Genomic DNA, 17,789 nt, shown 5'->3' with positions numbered 1-17,789 from the left:
AAGAGGAACGCTGGCGTACGTCGCAGGAAACTTTTTATTTACTGTGCCCATGGACCCACGCAACATCATAAAGGTGCAGGTGCGTTGCCGGCCTTTTAAGATGGAATAGGATTACAAGGCAGGGGATGTAAGAAAGGGAAGGGCAGGGGATGTAAGAAAGGGTAGGGTCCGGTAATCTCACTCACTCGGCGAAACACAGCGCAAGCGCTTTTTCACGCCGGTTTTCGGTGAGCCCGTGGTATTTCTCCGGTCAAGCCGGCCCATTCGTGCCGAAGCCCATGCTTCGTGGTAGAGCCATCTCTACCACGTAAAAAATCAGGCAGGGGCAGCGTTTCAATTGTAAGAGCTACTTTATAATATGCAAAAAAATATATTTTAATAAAAATAACAACACTAATTAAATAACTATAAAAACTAGAGATCGCCCTATGGTCGAAATTCGACCTTAGTTTCAACGACATTAGGACTACTACCTATAATTTGTAAAAAATATTAACTTTATCATTTTTTTTTTTCAACTCTTGTCTCTGGGACTTAGCTGATCTCATTGCCCCTCTACAAGATGGGCCAGCGCTGGCCGATCGAATGGCGCATGCGATGGCTCTGCAATGGTCGCAACGCCTCTACATGATGGCCGTGTTCAGTTGTGATCTAAACGTCGTTCAAGATGGACGTGTAAGCATTAGTCATTGCAGCAGTGCAAAACGTGCCTTTTTAATAATTTATGACTTCACCAGATGACCCAGTGAACTTCGTATGACCTCCCTTCCAATATGAACCTCTTGAATTCTACGAATATGAATTCTCTTGAATTCTACGAATAATTATTTCGAGTCTAAAATTAAAATAATGGTTTATAGTAGTGATGATGATGATAATGATGAATGTAATAATAGCATAATAATATGCTTTCCTTTCTTAAAACAACGCTGAAACTCCCTATCTTGGATCTTTAAAAAGTCAGGAGTTATGTATTGTATAAGCTATTATTATTGTAAAGTTTCATTAAAATTCGTTCATTATTTTTTGAGTAAAAGAGTAACAAACATCCATACATCCATACAAACTTTCGCCTTTATCATATTAACATAGTTTCATTCATTATGAGACCACGTACTCGTCATTTTGAATGAAATTCGTAAATTGTAATACGAATTACGACGTCCTCACTCGACCGCGGTCAGGCACCGACTGTCGTATCGCCAATGTGTAGAGGCGTACCGCCATCGCTGGCCCATCATCCTTTGATGTGCGGCCGAAAAACCGACTCCGCCGCCATTCCACGGCCAGCGCTGGCGCCATCGACCATCCTACGCCACTACGTCCTCCCCACGCTGGCCCACTACGCTGGCCCATCGTGAAGAGCCGCAATCAGACAGGCCGTATAAGCATTGTCTAATAGTACCTTAGATTCCATAAAAAAAATTAATCCATTTTCAATTTGTCAACTTGTTGTCAACAGACTTCAACCATAAATAAAAGAGTATAATTCGTATGTATAGGCTTGTCACTCAAAAATCTGTCATTTCTCATGTGTGTATGTTGTAGTGTGTGTAATGTTTTATTTGTTAAAAAAATGTATGATAAAGCATAATTTCAAAATAATATTAGTTCGATGCACTCCTTCACCATATAAACTATAACTGTGCAAAATTTCATGCACCTACGTTTCCCCATTTTTCGTAAAAAGGGTTACAAAGTTTTTCGTTCGCGTATTAATATTATGGTGATGATATAAGTAAAAAAAATGCAAAATGCAAAAAAATGATTTTAATAAAAATAACATCAGTAATTAAATAACTATAAAAATATAAGTCATATTATAACAATAATTATTTATTAACATTTTCAAATAAAATCTTCGTGAGTTTATTCTAGTTCATTTTATACCAGTCATGCTGCCAGTCCCAACCTTTTCAAGTAAACTTTTTAATCAAACTTGTACAAGATAAGTCTCAATTTCAGTCGCAAATGGATCACGATTCGGGTTCAGTTTACTTTTTTCATCTCTTGAATATTTAACTTTGATAATGTATTGGACTTGCTAAAGGGAAAGATTTACATTGCTGAGGAACAATATTTTTCTCTCTTTAAGTATTCATGCTCTTGTCGGTGTAATTTCATCACTATCATAATAAGCCAAAGCTAAGCTAATATCATTATATATAATCATTACCAGCTGTTTGACCGAGCTTTGCTCGGTATTCGATAAAACACGAATAAAATGATATTTTCTAGAAACCCCCTATATACTAAATTTCATGAAAATCGTTGGAGCCGATTGCGAGATTCCAATTATATATATAGATATATACAAGAATTGCTCGTTTAAAGATAAAGATATAAGATAAACAGCTAATATCATAATAAGCCAAAATAGCCAGTGACGGAATAACCCTTAATCAAATTAAGCAATTGCCTAGGGCATCACGTCTGAGGGGGCACCAGAAGAAAGACAAAAAGACCAATTAAAGACCGATTCTAGTTTACATACGGATAGAGGGGGGGTACACAGGCATGGATGCATGGATTGCTTAGGGCATCAAGTAGTCTTAATCCGTCACTGAAAATAGCGCTACGATAACATAAGGTAAGTCTGTGAGCGAACTCACGGAGCGGTTTTCGCCCGCGCCGGCAGCGGTTGCGCAGCTGCGGTTTTATTTCAGCTGAACAACTCACGAGACCGCTGATTTGTGCGGGTCCGCAGCCGCCGGGGTGCTGTCGCGATCACCGCCCGGCGCCCGCAAACTCTGCGGACGATGATCGCAAGACGGTTTCTACTACGATCGCCTACTATGGGTACTGCGATCGCCCGCCAAACTATCGCAGAGTGCGCGGACGCAAACCTCCAAGGCTGCGGGCGACCGCCGCCCGCACGATTCTAGTAGTTCGTTAAATCTTTCTTGCACATTTTGACCAACTTTCAAAAAGGAGGTGGTCATAATATGTTCGGCTGTGGATATATATATTTTTATTTAATAATTTGTTTTGAAAAAAGTATTATAATCGCTTATCGTTAGACCTTTGTCTATGTTTCCAAAAGTTAAATCCTTCCAAATTCTTACGATTACAGAGTAAAAATGAGGAAAAAGTATGGAAATCTTAATAAGAGCAACATCAAAAGTATAAAGAAAAGAAACATCAAAGATAAAAGTTAGCGTAAATGAATCTGTCGTGTTACACAATTTTTGTTTCAGTAGCTTATACCCGTGACATCGCACGAGAACTGTATCTATCCCACAGGGGCAGTACGTTTTGCCGGATAAAAGGTTAGTTTCTCTATAGTTTGTAACCTAGTATCTAGATTTAAAAAGCAATAAACTACGTTCTAAAGATTGAAATAACTTTTAGCACTAAGAAGTATCAAGTAGCTTCTTGAAAACACATTTTTCTTGTAACAGAAAACTAATCCGCACTCAGAGACGAATGTAAATTACTTTACTATAAGCGGGCCCCTAGACGAGCAGTTTTATCGTGCAATATCACGTATTGCGTATTATGGACCGTCTAGGGTTGATATTGAACATCGTGCATTTTCAATCTAAATAGCTTTGTCCACACTGTGCCTTTTTCTGTTCGTCAAGGGCATGCGTTATACGCAGTCAACAGTGAACGTGAGGCAAGCCCGCGACGCATGCCCCCTGACCGTATCCAAAACTTCAAAAATGACAATATTGGCGTTGCGTTCCTTGACGCATTCAACTATTGAATGCGCCAATATGAAAGTTGATGACGAAAATTGAGGATGCAAGTGCATAATGTGGACATAGCTATTGTGAAATAAACTATTCAATTAAATTAAAGCGTGATTTTGCACAATACAATTGATCGTCTAGGGGCCGGCTAACTAAATGAAGATTTTTGACATAAGCCCTATACATTATCTGTCAAACTTGAAGTTTACTCATATTCATAATATTATCTCGCCGAGTGTGGCCAACTGGCCACTGACCGTATACGCGTATCGTGCGAATAGTGGCTAAAAAAATTTCAAGTCCACAGCGTTAATGAAAAATCTGAATATGTCCTACGGAATCCGGGCGTGTGGTAAGCTCCGTATCCAATTACCGGCAGCTGTGTTGTCACTTGTCAGTCTCATGTCCATCCACTTCCATCCCGTTCCCAATTTAATTATATATTTTTTTACTGAAGTAAAATACCGCGAAACGATCATATTGGAATACTCGCTGATCCCGCAAACGTTGTTTTTTTTTTAGAACGGTGTGGGGATATACGGTGGATTTATGGTGTTATATTTTCTTTTGCTTTCATTTTTTCGCTTTTCCTGTCATGCGTGTCTTGGTCTGGTCCGCATGAAAGTCACCCGCATTCTATCATTTTATACCATTTTAGCGTGATACAAACTGCGTCATCATGACAATCATGGGAGCGTTGTTTGTGTCACGCTGATTTCAGAAACTTCGATAGGTGTTTTGAGGGGTGTGCGTCGTTTGGTTACGCCACAAGTTACAACTCTGCTATGAACGTCAGTCATTTCGAGAATAGAAAATAGATATTGGCTGATTCTCAGACCGACAGTATAGGCATACTAAATTTTAACATAATAGCACCAGCCGTTTCGAAGTAGTTTGGCTACAAACACAACGACAGGATAATTTTATATATAAGAATAATTAAAAAAAGAAGGCCAGTGATAAACTTTATAATAAAAATACAAGTCAAGCCTCCGATCTCCGACCAAAAAAGTTTCCAAAAAATTAAGTAAATTTTAGGCCTGTCCTTACCAGCGAGCGATTTGCATACTGACTCTACTTGGAAAAAGTAATTGTATTTTAAGTATTGGCGACGGCGGGCACAAGTTTATTTTAATTAAATCTTTTAAAAAATATAAAGGAGTCCTAAGTATAATACATTTATAATTTGAGGAATAAGACAAGACCGACTTGTTCAAAGTATAAGATCAGCTGACGATTGTCGTCAGCTTGGAAACGTCATTGATTAACTATGAATTATTACCAAATTTTCCTAGTTCTGTCTTGAATTTTCCCTTTAATCAAGTCTTCCTAAACCTCGTTAAACTCGCCAAAAGGACGTAACACTAGTTTAATGACTCCAGTAGAACGTATAACTTCGTGAGTAACCTTGCGGTGCTAAAGTAGTTTTGATCATAGTTTATTATGTAGGTTTATGATCGTATTCCACCAGTCGGGATCTTGTTTACGATACCCGAGCATACAACACTGACCCCTCCATCTGCAGACATAAGTCACAAAATCCTGTAAACACGATGGGGACATTTACGTATCTGCAAATAGACCGTTTCCTTCTTAATTCATAATGCTGCCCACTTTTCAATATTCCTACTTCCTACGATTCATTCGAGCGATTTTCATACTTAATAACAATAGGAAAGAGTTATAAATCGTTTGCAATATACGATGACATCACTTTTTGCTAGCTTTATCCATCGTTAAGCCATAAATTTGCTTGGGCAAACATCAAACTTGAACGAGGACGTGTTTGCTATCATTATTAGCTAATATTGAGAAAATATTACATGGATGTATAAATTATGTATTATGCATAGATACCGAACCACAAGGATGTCACTGGGACGATATGTCGATAGGTATGAATGCAATTCTGTGATTCAGCGCTGTTCCAGCATTTCGTAATTGGTCCTCGTGAAATGATACTTGAATGACATTATGAGTCCGGGTGCCATCGTAATTCTCATACAATCGTAATACCAAGATCATTTCCCATACGAGAATATATTTACCATATTAATTGAGTTATTATTCAGCTTAAGATAGTAATTACCTAGGTTCCTGTACAAAGATTCACTGCAAAATATTTACATACCAAAAAATATGAACGATTACAATATTTAGATACCAAAAAATATGAAGGATAACAATATTTACATACTAAATTGTAATCGTTCATATTTTTTGGTATGTCAATATTTTGCAGTGAATCTTTGTACAGGAATACTATCATAAGCTGAATAATAACTCAAATATGGTAAATATGGTATTACGTTTGTATGAAAATTTCGACGGCACCCGGACTCTTAACTGGAGGGTGTGAATGTAACATTTAGGGTCAATTCGGACCGCAACGCGACGCGTAGATGCATTTCTAAATTAGTATGGATTTGACAGATTCGCAAGACGTCTCACACTGACGACATCTGTCAAATCCATACAAATTTAGGTCGCGTCGCGTCGCGCCTCGCCTCGTCACGTTGCGGTCTGAATTGACCCTAACTGTGTCTAGCTGCCGCACTCAGAGACGAAAATTAATAATATTGTATTTACTTACGGCCGTTCCCAATATTTGATCTATCTCTGGTTTTGCCCTACTAGAGATAGGAATAGCTCACAATTGACATAAAATATAATATGTCTCTAATGTCTAATGTGAGCTATTCCTATCTCTAGTAGGGCAAAACCAGAGATAGATCAAATATTGGGAATTACCGTTAGCTGTAATTAAATGAAAATATTGACATAAGCTCTATTCCATACATTATCTGTCAAACTCTTCATTAAATTAAAATTTAATCATCATTAAACGTCTCTGAATGCGGCCGTAAGAGTACGCGGTTACACGGTCAGTCTAGCATCAGTTCAGTCAGTCAGTCTGAGACTGACGCCAGAATGATGATCGTAAATACTAAATAAAAAATTATCAGTCCGTCAATCAGACAGTTACACTTAGGGGTTCCCAAACTTATTTTGTCTACTGCACAATTGAGGACAAATTATGTTTTAGCGCCCCCGTTGTTTCAATTTAAAATGCATCCAGATGAAATAAATCACCCCCAAGTCTTTACATAATGCCCACATTTTTTTAGGGTCCCACACCGCCCCCCTATAGACCTTCAATGCCCACAAGGGGGCGTTATCGCCCACTTTGGGAAAGACTGAGTTACACGATCTGAATCACACGAGTTACAGTCTGGATCATACTACTGGACTGAACTGATGCCAGACTGACCGTGTAACCAATGTCTAAGGCCGGTATAAATAACCAGTACTAAAGATGCGACCCGGTCTCAAGACGCGTTTCGGCTCTGTTATTGGTCCAAATTTTGACAGCCAACTAATCACAGAGCCTGAACCGTGCCTTGAAACCGATATGCATCTTGAGTACTGACTATTTATACCGGCTAGTCTATCTCTATGTAGCATTTCGGCCGCGCACCAAAGTTGGTAAGTATTTTATCCCGACTGCGGAGGGTAAAGTGTTTAAATAATATTACAGAGGTAGTCGTTTGTCAAGTTATTTTTCAAATAAAATCACCGATAATGAAGTTTTTTTTATCTAATAAGGGGGCAAACGAGCAAACGGGTCACCTGATGGAAAGCAACTTCCGTCGCCCATGGACACTCGCAGCATCAGAAGAGCTGCAGGTGCGTTGCCGGCCTTTTAAGAAGGAATAAGGTAATAGGGGAGGGTAGGGATGGGAAGGGAATAGGGGAAGATAGGGAAGAGAATAGGGTAGGGGATTGGGCCTCCGGTAAACTTACTCACTCGGCGAAACACAGCGCAAGCGCTGTTTCACGCCGGTTTTCTGTGAGAACGTGGTAAAAGTGACTTTAAGTGAAGTGACTTTAAACTGCTAAAGATTTGGTGTGAAGGTAAAATTACAACCCCAAAATAAATTATACCCCTGTATCTTTTAGTCAACAAAAAACTTTTCGAATACTGCCCAAATGGCTTTTCGGCGAAACGATCGAGGCTATTAAAACGAACTCAAAGAAAAACTTAGTACATTCACCATGCTGGTGGAAAATTTAACAACTTCAGTTTAGGCTAAAAATTAATTTAAATATACCTTAACAAATGTTTTTATAACTTTGTGGCGCCAACATTCTATTGTCGTGCCGGAAACATATAATTTTTGTTTCTAAAAACTATCCTGGATGTAACAGCTATACTTTGTGTTTTTTAATGTTGGTATGAATATATTTTTAGCGGCGCTCAACAAAGTTCACCAGTTTAAAAAAATCGTTCAGTTATGTAGTACAGCAGAGGTGTAGAAAATATCATCATAAAAAATTAAATCCCAAAAATTACAAAACCGTTGGTCACTGCGCGAGACTGGCCCATTTAATTTTAACTAAGCGTTTAAACCCGACACTTTTGCGGGAATAATTTTAAAACAAATTCTCTTTTATCATAAAAAAACTTTATGAAAACTTGAATAATATCATGATATTAATTTCAGCGGCAGCTTGTTTTATTAAGCGTTTCAAACTCAGCTACTTCAGCATAATGTAAGTTTTATATCAAGCGTTGTTAATAAATAAAAACATCGGCCAAGTGCGAGTCAAACTCGCGCACGGAGGGTTCCGTACCGTTATAGAGCGAAAATAGGCAAAAATTGATTTTTTGTATTTTGTCATAAAACATAATATGGAATCCATACTTTACAAATTCTAGTATTATAAATGCGAAAGCGTGTCCGTCTGTCTGTCTGTTACCTCTTCACATTACCTCTTCACGCCCAAACCGTTGAACCGATTTTGTTGAAATTTGTCATGGAGATACTTTGAGTCCCGGGAAAGGACATAGGATACTTTTTATCCCGGAAAAATGCACGGTTCCCGCGCGATAAACGAATTTTGGCGCAACGGAGTTGCGGGCGTCATCTAGTTAGATCCGAACAAGTCTTGGTCCGGAAGTAGCGTCGACAGAAACTCTCGAACCCCTGGGGTCATCCTTGTCTATGTCCTTGACACAATTCAGAGAAACACACTTTTGTTCTTCGTTTTGTAATAAATATCTCGCATTTTATGCGTGCTGAATTCTCAGACTATCTGCTTTGTAGAATTTTAACACCACATTTGCTATTTGGGATATTAAAAGTTCACGGGTATATTACGAAATGCTCGTATAAATGCTGTTATGATAATATTTTTTTAGCAGTTGCGATTCTTGAAAGAAATGTAACTGTGAAACATGACAGAAACAATTGCTGTTATAGGTACTTTCCTACGATTCAGATCTTCTAGAGACGAGCTTCATGATAATGTTGTGGGAATGTGAGTGGAGGCCACGATGGAAGATAATCCGACTGCGCGAGGTCGTATCGGTCAGGCCAAAGCCCCCATCCTCAGAAAGTTCGATAGCATGATTCAGGATTGTACACTGTTTGGTCCGCTACGATGTCGTCTTTCATACGAAACTAACGACATAATTAAGACTTTACATTTTAGTGTAATAGTTATAGTATATTATGTAATTATCCTCCGAAGCCGTACAAAGTGCGGCCTTGTATCTTCAGCGCGTAGACCACGTCCATCGCCGTCACGGTCTTCCGTTTCGCGTGCTCCGTGTACGTCATGGCGTCCCGGATTACATTCTCCAGGAAAACCTTCAGAACCCCGCGTGTCTCCTCGTAGATGAGCCCGGATATCCTCTTGACACCGCCTCGCCTCGCCAGTCTCCTGATCGCGGGCTTCGTGATCCCCTGGATGTTGTCTCGGAGTACTTTTCGGTGGCGTTTAGCTCCCCCCTTCCCCAGGCCTTTCCCTCCTTTACCGCGTCCCGTCATCGTCGCTAGCTGAATGCCACATTTATAAACTTTACATTTTGTTGTAAGTTAAACTGTTGCAGTTAATAACAAACTTATTTCTTCAGGGCGAGGGGTAAACTATGAAAGTAGGACAAGGAAAATCAAATAGAAATTAATGCTTATTCCGGACGAAGCGAATCTGATAATTTTTTCCTTACTGATTCCAAGTATTGTTCGTCGCGGACTAGTTTCCGCGCGCTTCTTAGCTCATTGAAGTGAAAACTTCTTAAGCGGCATAGTGTTCTTTTTAGGGTTAAAATAGGACACTATTACTAAGACTTCATTGCCTGTCCATCTATATCTGTCTGAATCATCTGTTTCCCGGGAATTTCGGCATTACGAAGTGGTAGCAGTGGTAGCCAACTTCTAGTAGATACCTTATAATATTCATAGCTTTAAAATATAAGCTGAAATAATAAATCTTAAAATTTCAACCATCTGGCATTATTTAAACCAAAGTTACGAGGGTTCAAAAATACGACGAAACCCTTTCGCGTATACACCCTTGGCTCATCTTGGCGGGGGCACGCCCGTGCCCCCTGATGTCAGTGTGAGAATATCATGTCGGGGTCTCCAGTGTGAGAATATGGTATACAGTGGTAACCACAAAAGAATTGATCTTCCGACCGAGCGAGGTGGTATGCCCGGTCAGGCCGGAGCCCACGTGATACATTTCAGCTGTCGTATATATACCGACGCGCTTAACGTCAATGCCCAACAACGCGACAATTATTGCGATAATTTTAACGCGTTAAAGTGGGTGGCTACACTTGAACGGTCAACGTTTAATGCCCAACGGCGTTGAAAACGGCATTAATTCTCGCGTTAATATCTTTGATGTACCGCCACTAGAGCTATCGCCAAACGGAAAACGGCATTGTAAACACCGTTGAAAATTATCGCGTTAAATTGTGGCTACACCTACGGCTAACGTCCAACAACGCGATAATTAACGGCGTTTGACGTTAGTGTGGCCCGAACATTAGAAAACCGCCACAGTCAGCTTAGAAAAAAACCTTGTCGTAATATTTTTATAGAAACAGAAAAAATAAAAACTTGTAAAATCCAGAAAAATAAAATTGTAAGAGAGAACGGGCAGACCTCTTTTCGCTAATATAATTTGAAATTTTAATAAAGGTCTCGAATCGTTAAACAAGGTCGTCTATTCAATCGCAATCTTATTCGAAACCGGCACCGGCCATTATTTTGTGGAGTTAATTAAATAAGATGTTGGAGATAATTTGGCGAGCGCTACTTTTGGGGCGATTCGCCACTTTCCATGCTAATTCGTAAGTTCACGAATCACGGGGAAACTTTCCTCATATTTTCTGATACTGAGAGCCCCCGATGTCGAATAACTGCTACGTGTTTTCACGTTGTGTTCGATTAAGGGCTCTCAGTACTCACACAAAACTGCGAATTGGCATCGCATCGCAATGTTATTTTTAGTATGAGTTTTGTTGCAGATTATTGCGATGCGATGCGAATTCGCAGTTTTGTGTGGGGCCTTAGGATCTGTCCGCACTGTGAATTTTAAACGCGCGATTTTTAATTTCACATATTTATTCTTACAATTTTTTCATTGGCAGTGTGGATACTCTCAAAAGATCATTGAATCTCTTGAGAGTATCCGCACATGTTACAGAATTGCGTAAAAAAATCAGCGCGGTTAGAATTCGCAGTGCAGACAGGGCCTTAATTTTTATATAAATTCTGTCTAGCAAAAACAGTAGTGTACGGACCCCTTTTGATATCACAACTTTTTGCTCTTTAACTAGCCAAGTTCAGAATTTGATAATTTACATAAAACGCGTACTCGCGTTAATCACTGATGAAAAAAGATAATAATGTGTTTACTGTGGTAAAGGAAAATACGGGAATTGGGCTTTAGAAACTTTAAGCAGCTAACAAAAATCTGAAACTAGTAGGATTCCGTGTAAGATGGTAGTTAGATAGCAGAAGGCACGCGAGGCGCAACCACACCGACTGCCGAATCATTATACTCGTAAACGTAATGACCACGCTTCATTATGATTAGTACCAACTACCAAGTGATAGTGTAGTATAAAGAATAGTCTACTATATCTATTCCATGGATCTTTGTTTTTTTTTTTGCATCTTTCTGGGATATTTCTTTTCTCTTTCATACAATTTTCTTGCACGGAAGTTTGTTTATAGCTTGGGAACCGTAGATTTTTTCGGGATTAAAAAATATTCTATGTTTTTCCCATAAAGTTAATATACTTACCTAGCGGAATAGAGAAACAAAGGTCTGAGCAAGCGAGATGGCACTATCAGTAACACTGCGTGGTAAAAAGAGACGTGTGATATATGACAGCAGAACTATTTTTTTTTATCTGTTTGACGTCCAGTCGGCACTTATCGGCACGTTGACAATTTAATGTTGAAAATAAAAAACTCTTAGAAAGATGCTTGTGTAAGTGTATACGTAAACAAATTTTTAACGTAAATCAATTTCGGTTTCGTTTGACAACTCGAGATTATTAACTTTATGGTTTTTCCTGGTATTTTAGTAGTAGGCTTAGTATATTAACTTTATGGTTTTTCCCGGAACTTAAAAAGTCACCATCCTCACTTTTATCAAGAAGCAGTGAAAGAGTCCTGGGCTCATAACCTACTCGACGTATTCTAGCAGTTTTACTGAAAAAAAAAACAACTAAGACTTCCCGCAACCATCAAAATTATATTTTCAAGTAACACAATAACATTTTTCATTTAATAGATACACCAACTATATTTCTAAAAGTAATATAATGTATCAGGAATCATAATGCATGATGGCCGCATATAACAAGCCGAAGACGATAAATATGCATAGCTCTCAACACCCGCCTCAAGTCGCATATAGTTCATGTTTACGTCCCAATGATGTACGAGTACAAATGTTTAATTGTTTCAGTTAATGTATGTACAACATAAACACGGGAGCGTTTGAGCTGAATTTCATTACGCATAATGCGAGCGTTTCCGCGCAAGTTCGTTGTTTACGTGGTTACTGTGATTACTTCCTGCCCTTTGTAGTTCTTTATGTGGTCAAATGTGGACGGTTTTGATGTGCCATAAACGTCACAATTTATTTATGTAATATGTAGATTGTAGGTACATAAATCACAAAAATAAAGATTAAAGTTCCATTGAAATGTTACGGGATACAAGAGTGGCGACCCCACAAACTTGAGGTTAAGCTTCTATTGACCCCCCCCCCCCCCCCTACATGTCCCAAAAATAAAATTGCGTCCTCTAATAAATGCAATATTCGGTCCTTAAATTGTAACATTTCAATGGACTACATACAGTGTAAGTTAAAGGACTACAGGAAAAGAGATTCGGGATTTGGTGAACAAGAGAGGAGGTTTCTCCGAGGAGAAAATTGCATAAGCGTATAATTTCAATTGACAGAGAAGATAATATGTAAAGTACTCGTGTAATTAAGATTGTGTTTTACAAAACTGTGAATTTTTATTCGGTCTTGTGCATAAAAATCTTAAAAGCATACTGGAGTGTAGAAATGAAATCCAGGGACAATGATTTAGGTGTAACTTCTAATAGACTATTTAATATTAGTAAACCACAACACAAACCAAAAAACATACCACATATTTTAGCCGGTAAACCATTTCACACGGAGCTCCAGTCATTTTGTCGCTAGAAAACCCACATTTTGCAAAATAGTGGGTGTAATCCTTAAAAGCTAGTGTGGCAGATATATTCACGAATGAATATAAAAGCAACCTTTGCGTAGGAGTCAGCCACTTGGCCCAGATTCACAAAAAACGTTATTGAATGAAAGTGTGTGTCGCTGGATTTTGTTTTCTATCTTGTATACAAAAGTTTTGAAGTAAAAAATCGTATTAAGCTCGATGTTTTTCAGTTTTGCTCGGTTTTCAACAGCAAATGACTAGAATACTAAGTACAAACTCTGTTTAACTTCTTTACGGCCGCATTCAAAAATATTTCTTGACTAATACTTTCATTTCATGAATATTGAAAAATAAATCCATGCGTTTTCTGCCAAACTCTTTATTTACTTAAATTCAGTTTTTATGATAAAATGTTTAGTATTGAACTTTGAGGAAAAATGTTTAAAATAAATAATAATCAACGAAAAAATTAAATACTCTGTAAAATTTATGAAAACTTAGACAGTTAAAGTACAACCGACAAAGATCACTATTAATTGAGAATTACGATACAGAGGCCTTCATTGTTTAAAACACTATAAAATTTTAGTCTTATTGTGCAATAAACCTAACTTACAATCCTTTTACATTTTACAGCCTTTGAAATTGTGCCGTTAAACAATATTTATTAGCAATTTGTAAAACAATAGAATGTAATATTGAAAATTAAGGTTAGAGCTCACGATATAACGGTGGATTTATCTTTTTAAAAGACTAAAATATTTGTATTCGAACGATTTTATATTATGTTTTTTATTTTATCTATTGATATCCAGTTTCCAGCGTTATTTCTTATTTGATTCGGTCAATTCTCAAATCAAAATATATCATCAAATGATAGTATCCTTTTTTGCGTCAAAGAAATTACAAACTTTTGGAGTACCAATCAGAATGAGTTAGACATATTTATATATCTATTATCAAACCTAGATTTGATATGTTATCCATACTAACATTATAAATGCGAAAGTGTGTCTGTCTGTCTGTTACCTCTTCACGCCTAAACCGCTGAACCGATTTTGCTGGGTATGGAGATATTTTGAGTCCCGGAAATAAAGGACATAGGATACTCTTTATCCCGGAATAAGGTACGGTTCCCGCGCGATAAACTAATTTTGGCGCAAAGAAGTTGCGGGCATTATCTAGTAATAAAATACGTTTGACGGTTTTGACCTGGAACAAAGATTGCATTGAGCAGCAGAATTTGGGTATTGACATCAACGAAGTATTGAATTCAATTCTCAGACAATAAACAGCGAAGAAGTCCAAGAGAACTAGCACAAAGTTTATGCGCGTGGGAATGTAGGAAATGTCAAAAGGAAGTTTAGTGCTGGAGCCCACAAAGCGAATTCCCGCGTAATTGCGGCCGGGAAACACCCACCACCACTTTAATAAAAACCGACAATTTCAGCACACAGACTAAACCGTGTTAAAAATTAAAAAAATATGGTGGTTATGACATGATGTTACATCTGCAATAATCAAAGCAATAATTTACACGCGCTGGCGCGCGTCGCGCCGCGTCAGGCATTCGAAAGTGAAAACTTCTTCAGCGACATTCTCCACTTTTTTGGGATGGGTAACACAATACATTATGATCTGTTTATATTATTCCAATCCAGCACTGGATTACTGTTTTTGAGCGCCTGATTATTATTTTTTTATTAAATTATAGAATTGCATTCCAATGCCCGTTTACATTATTCCAGTCGTAATCCGGCGCTGATTTGAAATACTGAACTGGAATAATGTAAACCCGCTATAATGTCACTGGAATGCAATTTTGCAATAAAAGCGTTGGATTAGATCACTGGATTTGTAGACCGGGCATATAAAACTCACGTCACAAAGAGAAACAGTTGTATTTTTTTTTAATTTCGATATATTTTGTAAACATCTAACTACCAATGCTAAAATTAATATAAATTATATGTAGTTACATTAATACGTAACTATTTATATTAATTTAAACACTAACAAGTGTAGTGAGAAGAGATAGTGTAAAGTAAGTAAGGCACTAGCCCTGCAACATGCCTTGGGATCAGTCATAACTCACGTCATAACTTAGTATTTAGTAGTCATTATACTACGGCTGGGAGATAATTAGCACATTACTGTAAAACTTTTTGCATCCTTTATTTCATGACACAAGTTGCCTCGACAGTCGACACTAAGTTTACTTTATATAAAGAAAATACAAAATAAGGAAATCGTCAGGGACAGAACAAATTTATGCGACTAATGAGATTTTTAATTAAAATATCAGAGCCGAGGGAAAATGTTCATTGTAGACTAATTACAAGTCAATACATGGCGGACCCGTGCATATACTCTTATCAGACCTTATTTCTTACTCGCTGTTTCGCTTGTGGAATAAATGAGAAAACGTAATTTATGTTAGTCAGAGAAATTAATTCGTAAGAATATAGCGGAGCCACGTTTTAGTCGGGTTATGTCAAGGCAATGTTAGTCGTGAATTAGGGGGCTGAGTTTGATATTACCTGACTAATTCCTATCCCTATCAACATCTTTACTGCACGTCCTTTTAACCAAATGGCCGGACACTCCAAAATGGTATGCGTCCATTTGGATGGAAGTCAGCCATATTTGTATTTCATTAGGTTGGGAAGAAGAATAATATATTTACTGCAATATTTTCACGTTAGAAGCAACACCAGCTCAGACAGTAAATAAAAAAAAAAACTTGGTTTCAAGGGACACCCGAATGGAACGAAGTTATGTTCAAGAAAAAAGAAAAGAAGAACGAATCTTATGGTGCCTTCTCACGGCGCGTATTATCGCAAGCCGCGCCGCGCCCGCTCGAGCCACGCGCCATGTGAAGGGGTGGCTCGGGCTGGCTCGAGCAGGCGCGTTTAATATCACGCGCCAGCTCGAGCCACGCGCCCGAAGAAAGTGGTGGCGTGGTTGCGTTCTCACGGCGCGTGCTACCACGAGCCGCGCCGCGCCCGCCCGAGCCACGCGCCGTGTGAAGGGGTGGCGCGGCGTGGCTCGTGCAGGCGCGTCCCGATCCGATTAAAGTCGGTTACTTCAAAGGCGCGGCTTGAGCAAACAGGCGAGCACGAGCCACCCCTTCTCACGGCGCCTAATATCACAAGCCGCGCCATGCCGACAAAAATTCAAGTAAAATGAAACTTTATTAACACGAAAATAGATATCATTTTGCTCTAAGTCACTACGTTAAATAAGTAAATTTTAATGAAATGCAACTTTATTCACTAGGCAACTAGGTTACATTTCAATCTATGCCGCTAATTTTATTAAATTAAATGTAATTCATTTATTTGATAACAGATGCCGCTGCTTGGCGGCTACATCGCGCTATAGCTAGCACGAAGATTTTTATTATAGGTGATTAACTAATATGAAACTCTTTTCATTTTCACTTACACTCATTCTTGGTGTTGTAGAATTATCACACCAGAGGGATTTATGTCCCAGGGTGGGATACCCTGGGGGCTGGGACTAAATTCCTATGGCGTGTATTGGTCCGCAAATACTGGTGGCAGTTCATTCCTGAGTTTTACAGTGCATGGCAGGATGTTACGCAAAAAATGCACGGTGGAAGACTGCCACTCACCAAGGTGATGAGAATTGATGATGGTATGTTTTTCGCGTGGAATGATGACGAAAGCTTGCAGGATGTACGATTCCGAACAATAATAATTGCTCAAAACCTTCCCAGTTTCCCGTGATGCTATACTACTTTTATAATTCACAACAATAATTATTATTATGTTTTCACTCGTACTGGTGGAAGAATGACGCTTCTGTTCGAGCACAACATTACGAAATCCGTCTGTACGGCTACCCTAGGACTAAAATTGCTCTGGCATGATAATTCTACAACATTACACCAATACTGAGTGTGAATGGAAATAACTTCATACTAGTTAATCACCTTATACCTATAACAAATATCTTCTTGCTAGCTATAGCGCGATGTAGCCGCCAAGCAGCGGCATCTGTTATCAAAATAAAGGAATTAAACTTAATATAATAAAATTAGCGGCATAGATTGAAATGCAACCTAGTCACCTAGTGAATAAAGTTGCATTTCATTAAAATTTACTTATTTAACGTAGTGACTTAGAGCAAAATGATATCTATTATCTTGTTAATAAAGTTTAATTTTACTTGAACGTTTGTCAGCGTGGCGCGGCTTGTGATATAACGCGCCGTGAGAAGGGGTGGCTCGTGCTCGCCTGTGGCTCGTGCTCGCTCGTAATAGCTGGCTCGGCGCGGCGCGGCTTGTGATATCACACGCCGTGAGAAGCCAGCCTTATGTTCAAGAAACCTGTAAGTATACATATACACTCAAAAACATCTATTGACGCGAATACTAACAACGCGTCGCTGTTTATTCTCAAAAACGCCATCTAGTTGACGCACAAGAATACTATCAACGCCCTCTACCCCTACTTTTTATTTATTTATTTACTATGCAGGTACTAATAAAAAAATGACAAATATCGTTCTGTCTAGCCTCCTTTCGCAACGCCGAACGCATCATGAGGAAC

The 17,789-nt window shown here is 38.6% G+C and overlaps 2 protein-coding genes across 3 annotated transcripts in view; both read right to left on the bottom strand.

Moving 5' to 3' along the window:
* LOC121725919 (sodium/calcium exchanger 1) overlaps positions 1-17,789 on the bottom strand; it is a 117,271-nt gene that overhangs the window by 65,065 nt on the left and 34,417 nt on the right. The gene's annotated exons all lie outside the window — the stretch shown is intronic.
* LOC121725920 (histone H4-like) lies at positions 9,195-9,534 on the bottom strand. The gene has a single exon (XM_042113099.1). It carries the CDS (start codon positions 9,527-9,529, stop codon positions 9,218-9,220), a length of 312 nt encoding a protein of 103 aa, XP_041969033.1. The 5' UTR covers positions 9,530-9,534; the 3' UTR covers positions 9,195-9,217.

Source organism: Aricia agestis, chromosome 4 (assembly GCF_905147365.1).
Source record: "Aricia agestis chromosome 4, ilAriAges1.1, whole genome shotgun sequence".
NCBI classification, from domain to species: Eukaryota; Metazoa; Arthropoda; class Insecta; order Lepidoptera; family Lycaenidae; genus Aricia; species Aricia agestis.
The sequence above is the reverse complement of the archived record's forward strand: the minus strand, read 5'-3'. Positions and strand labels throughout refer to the sequence as shown.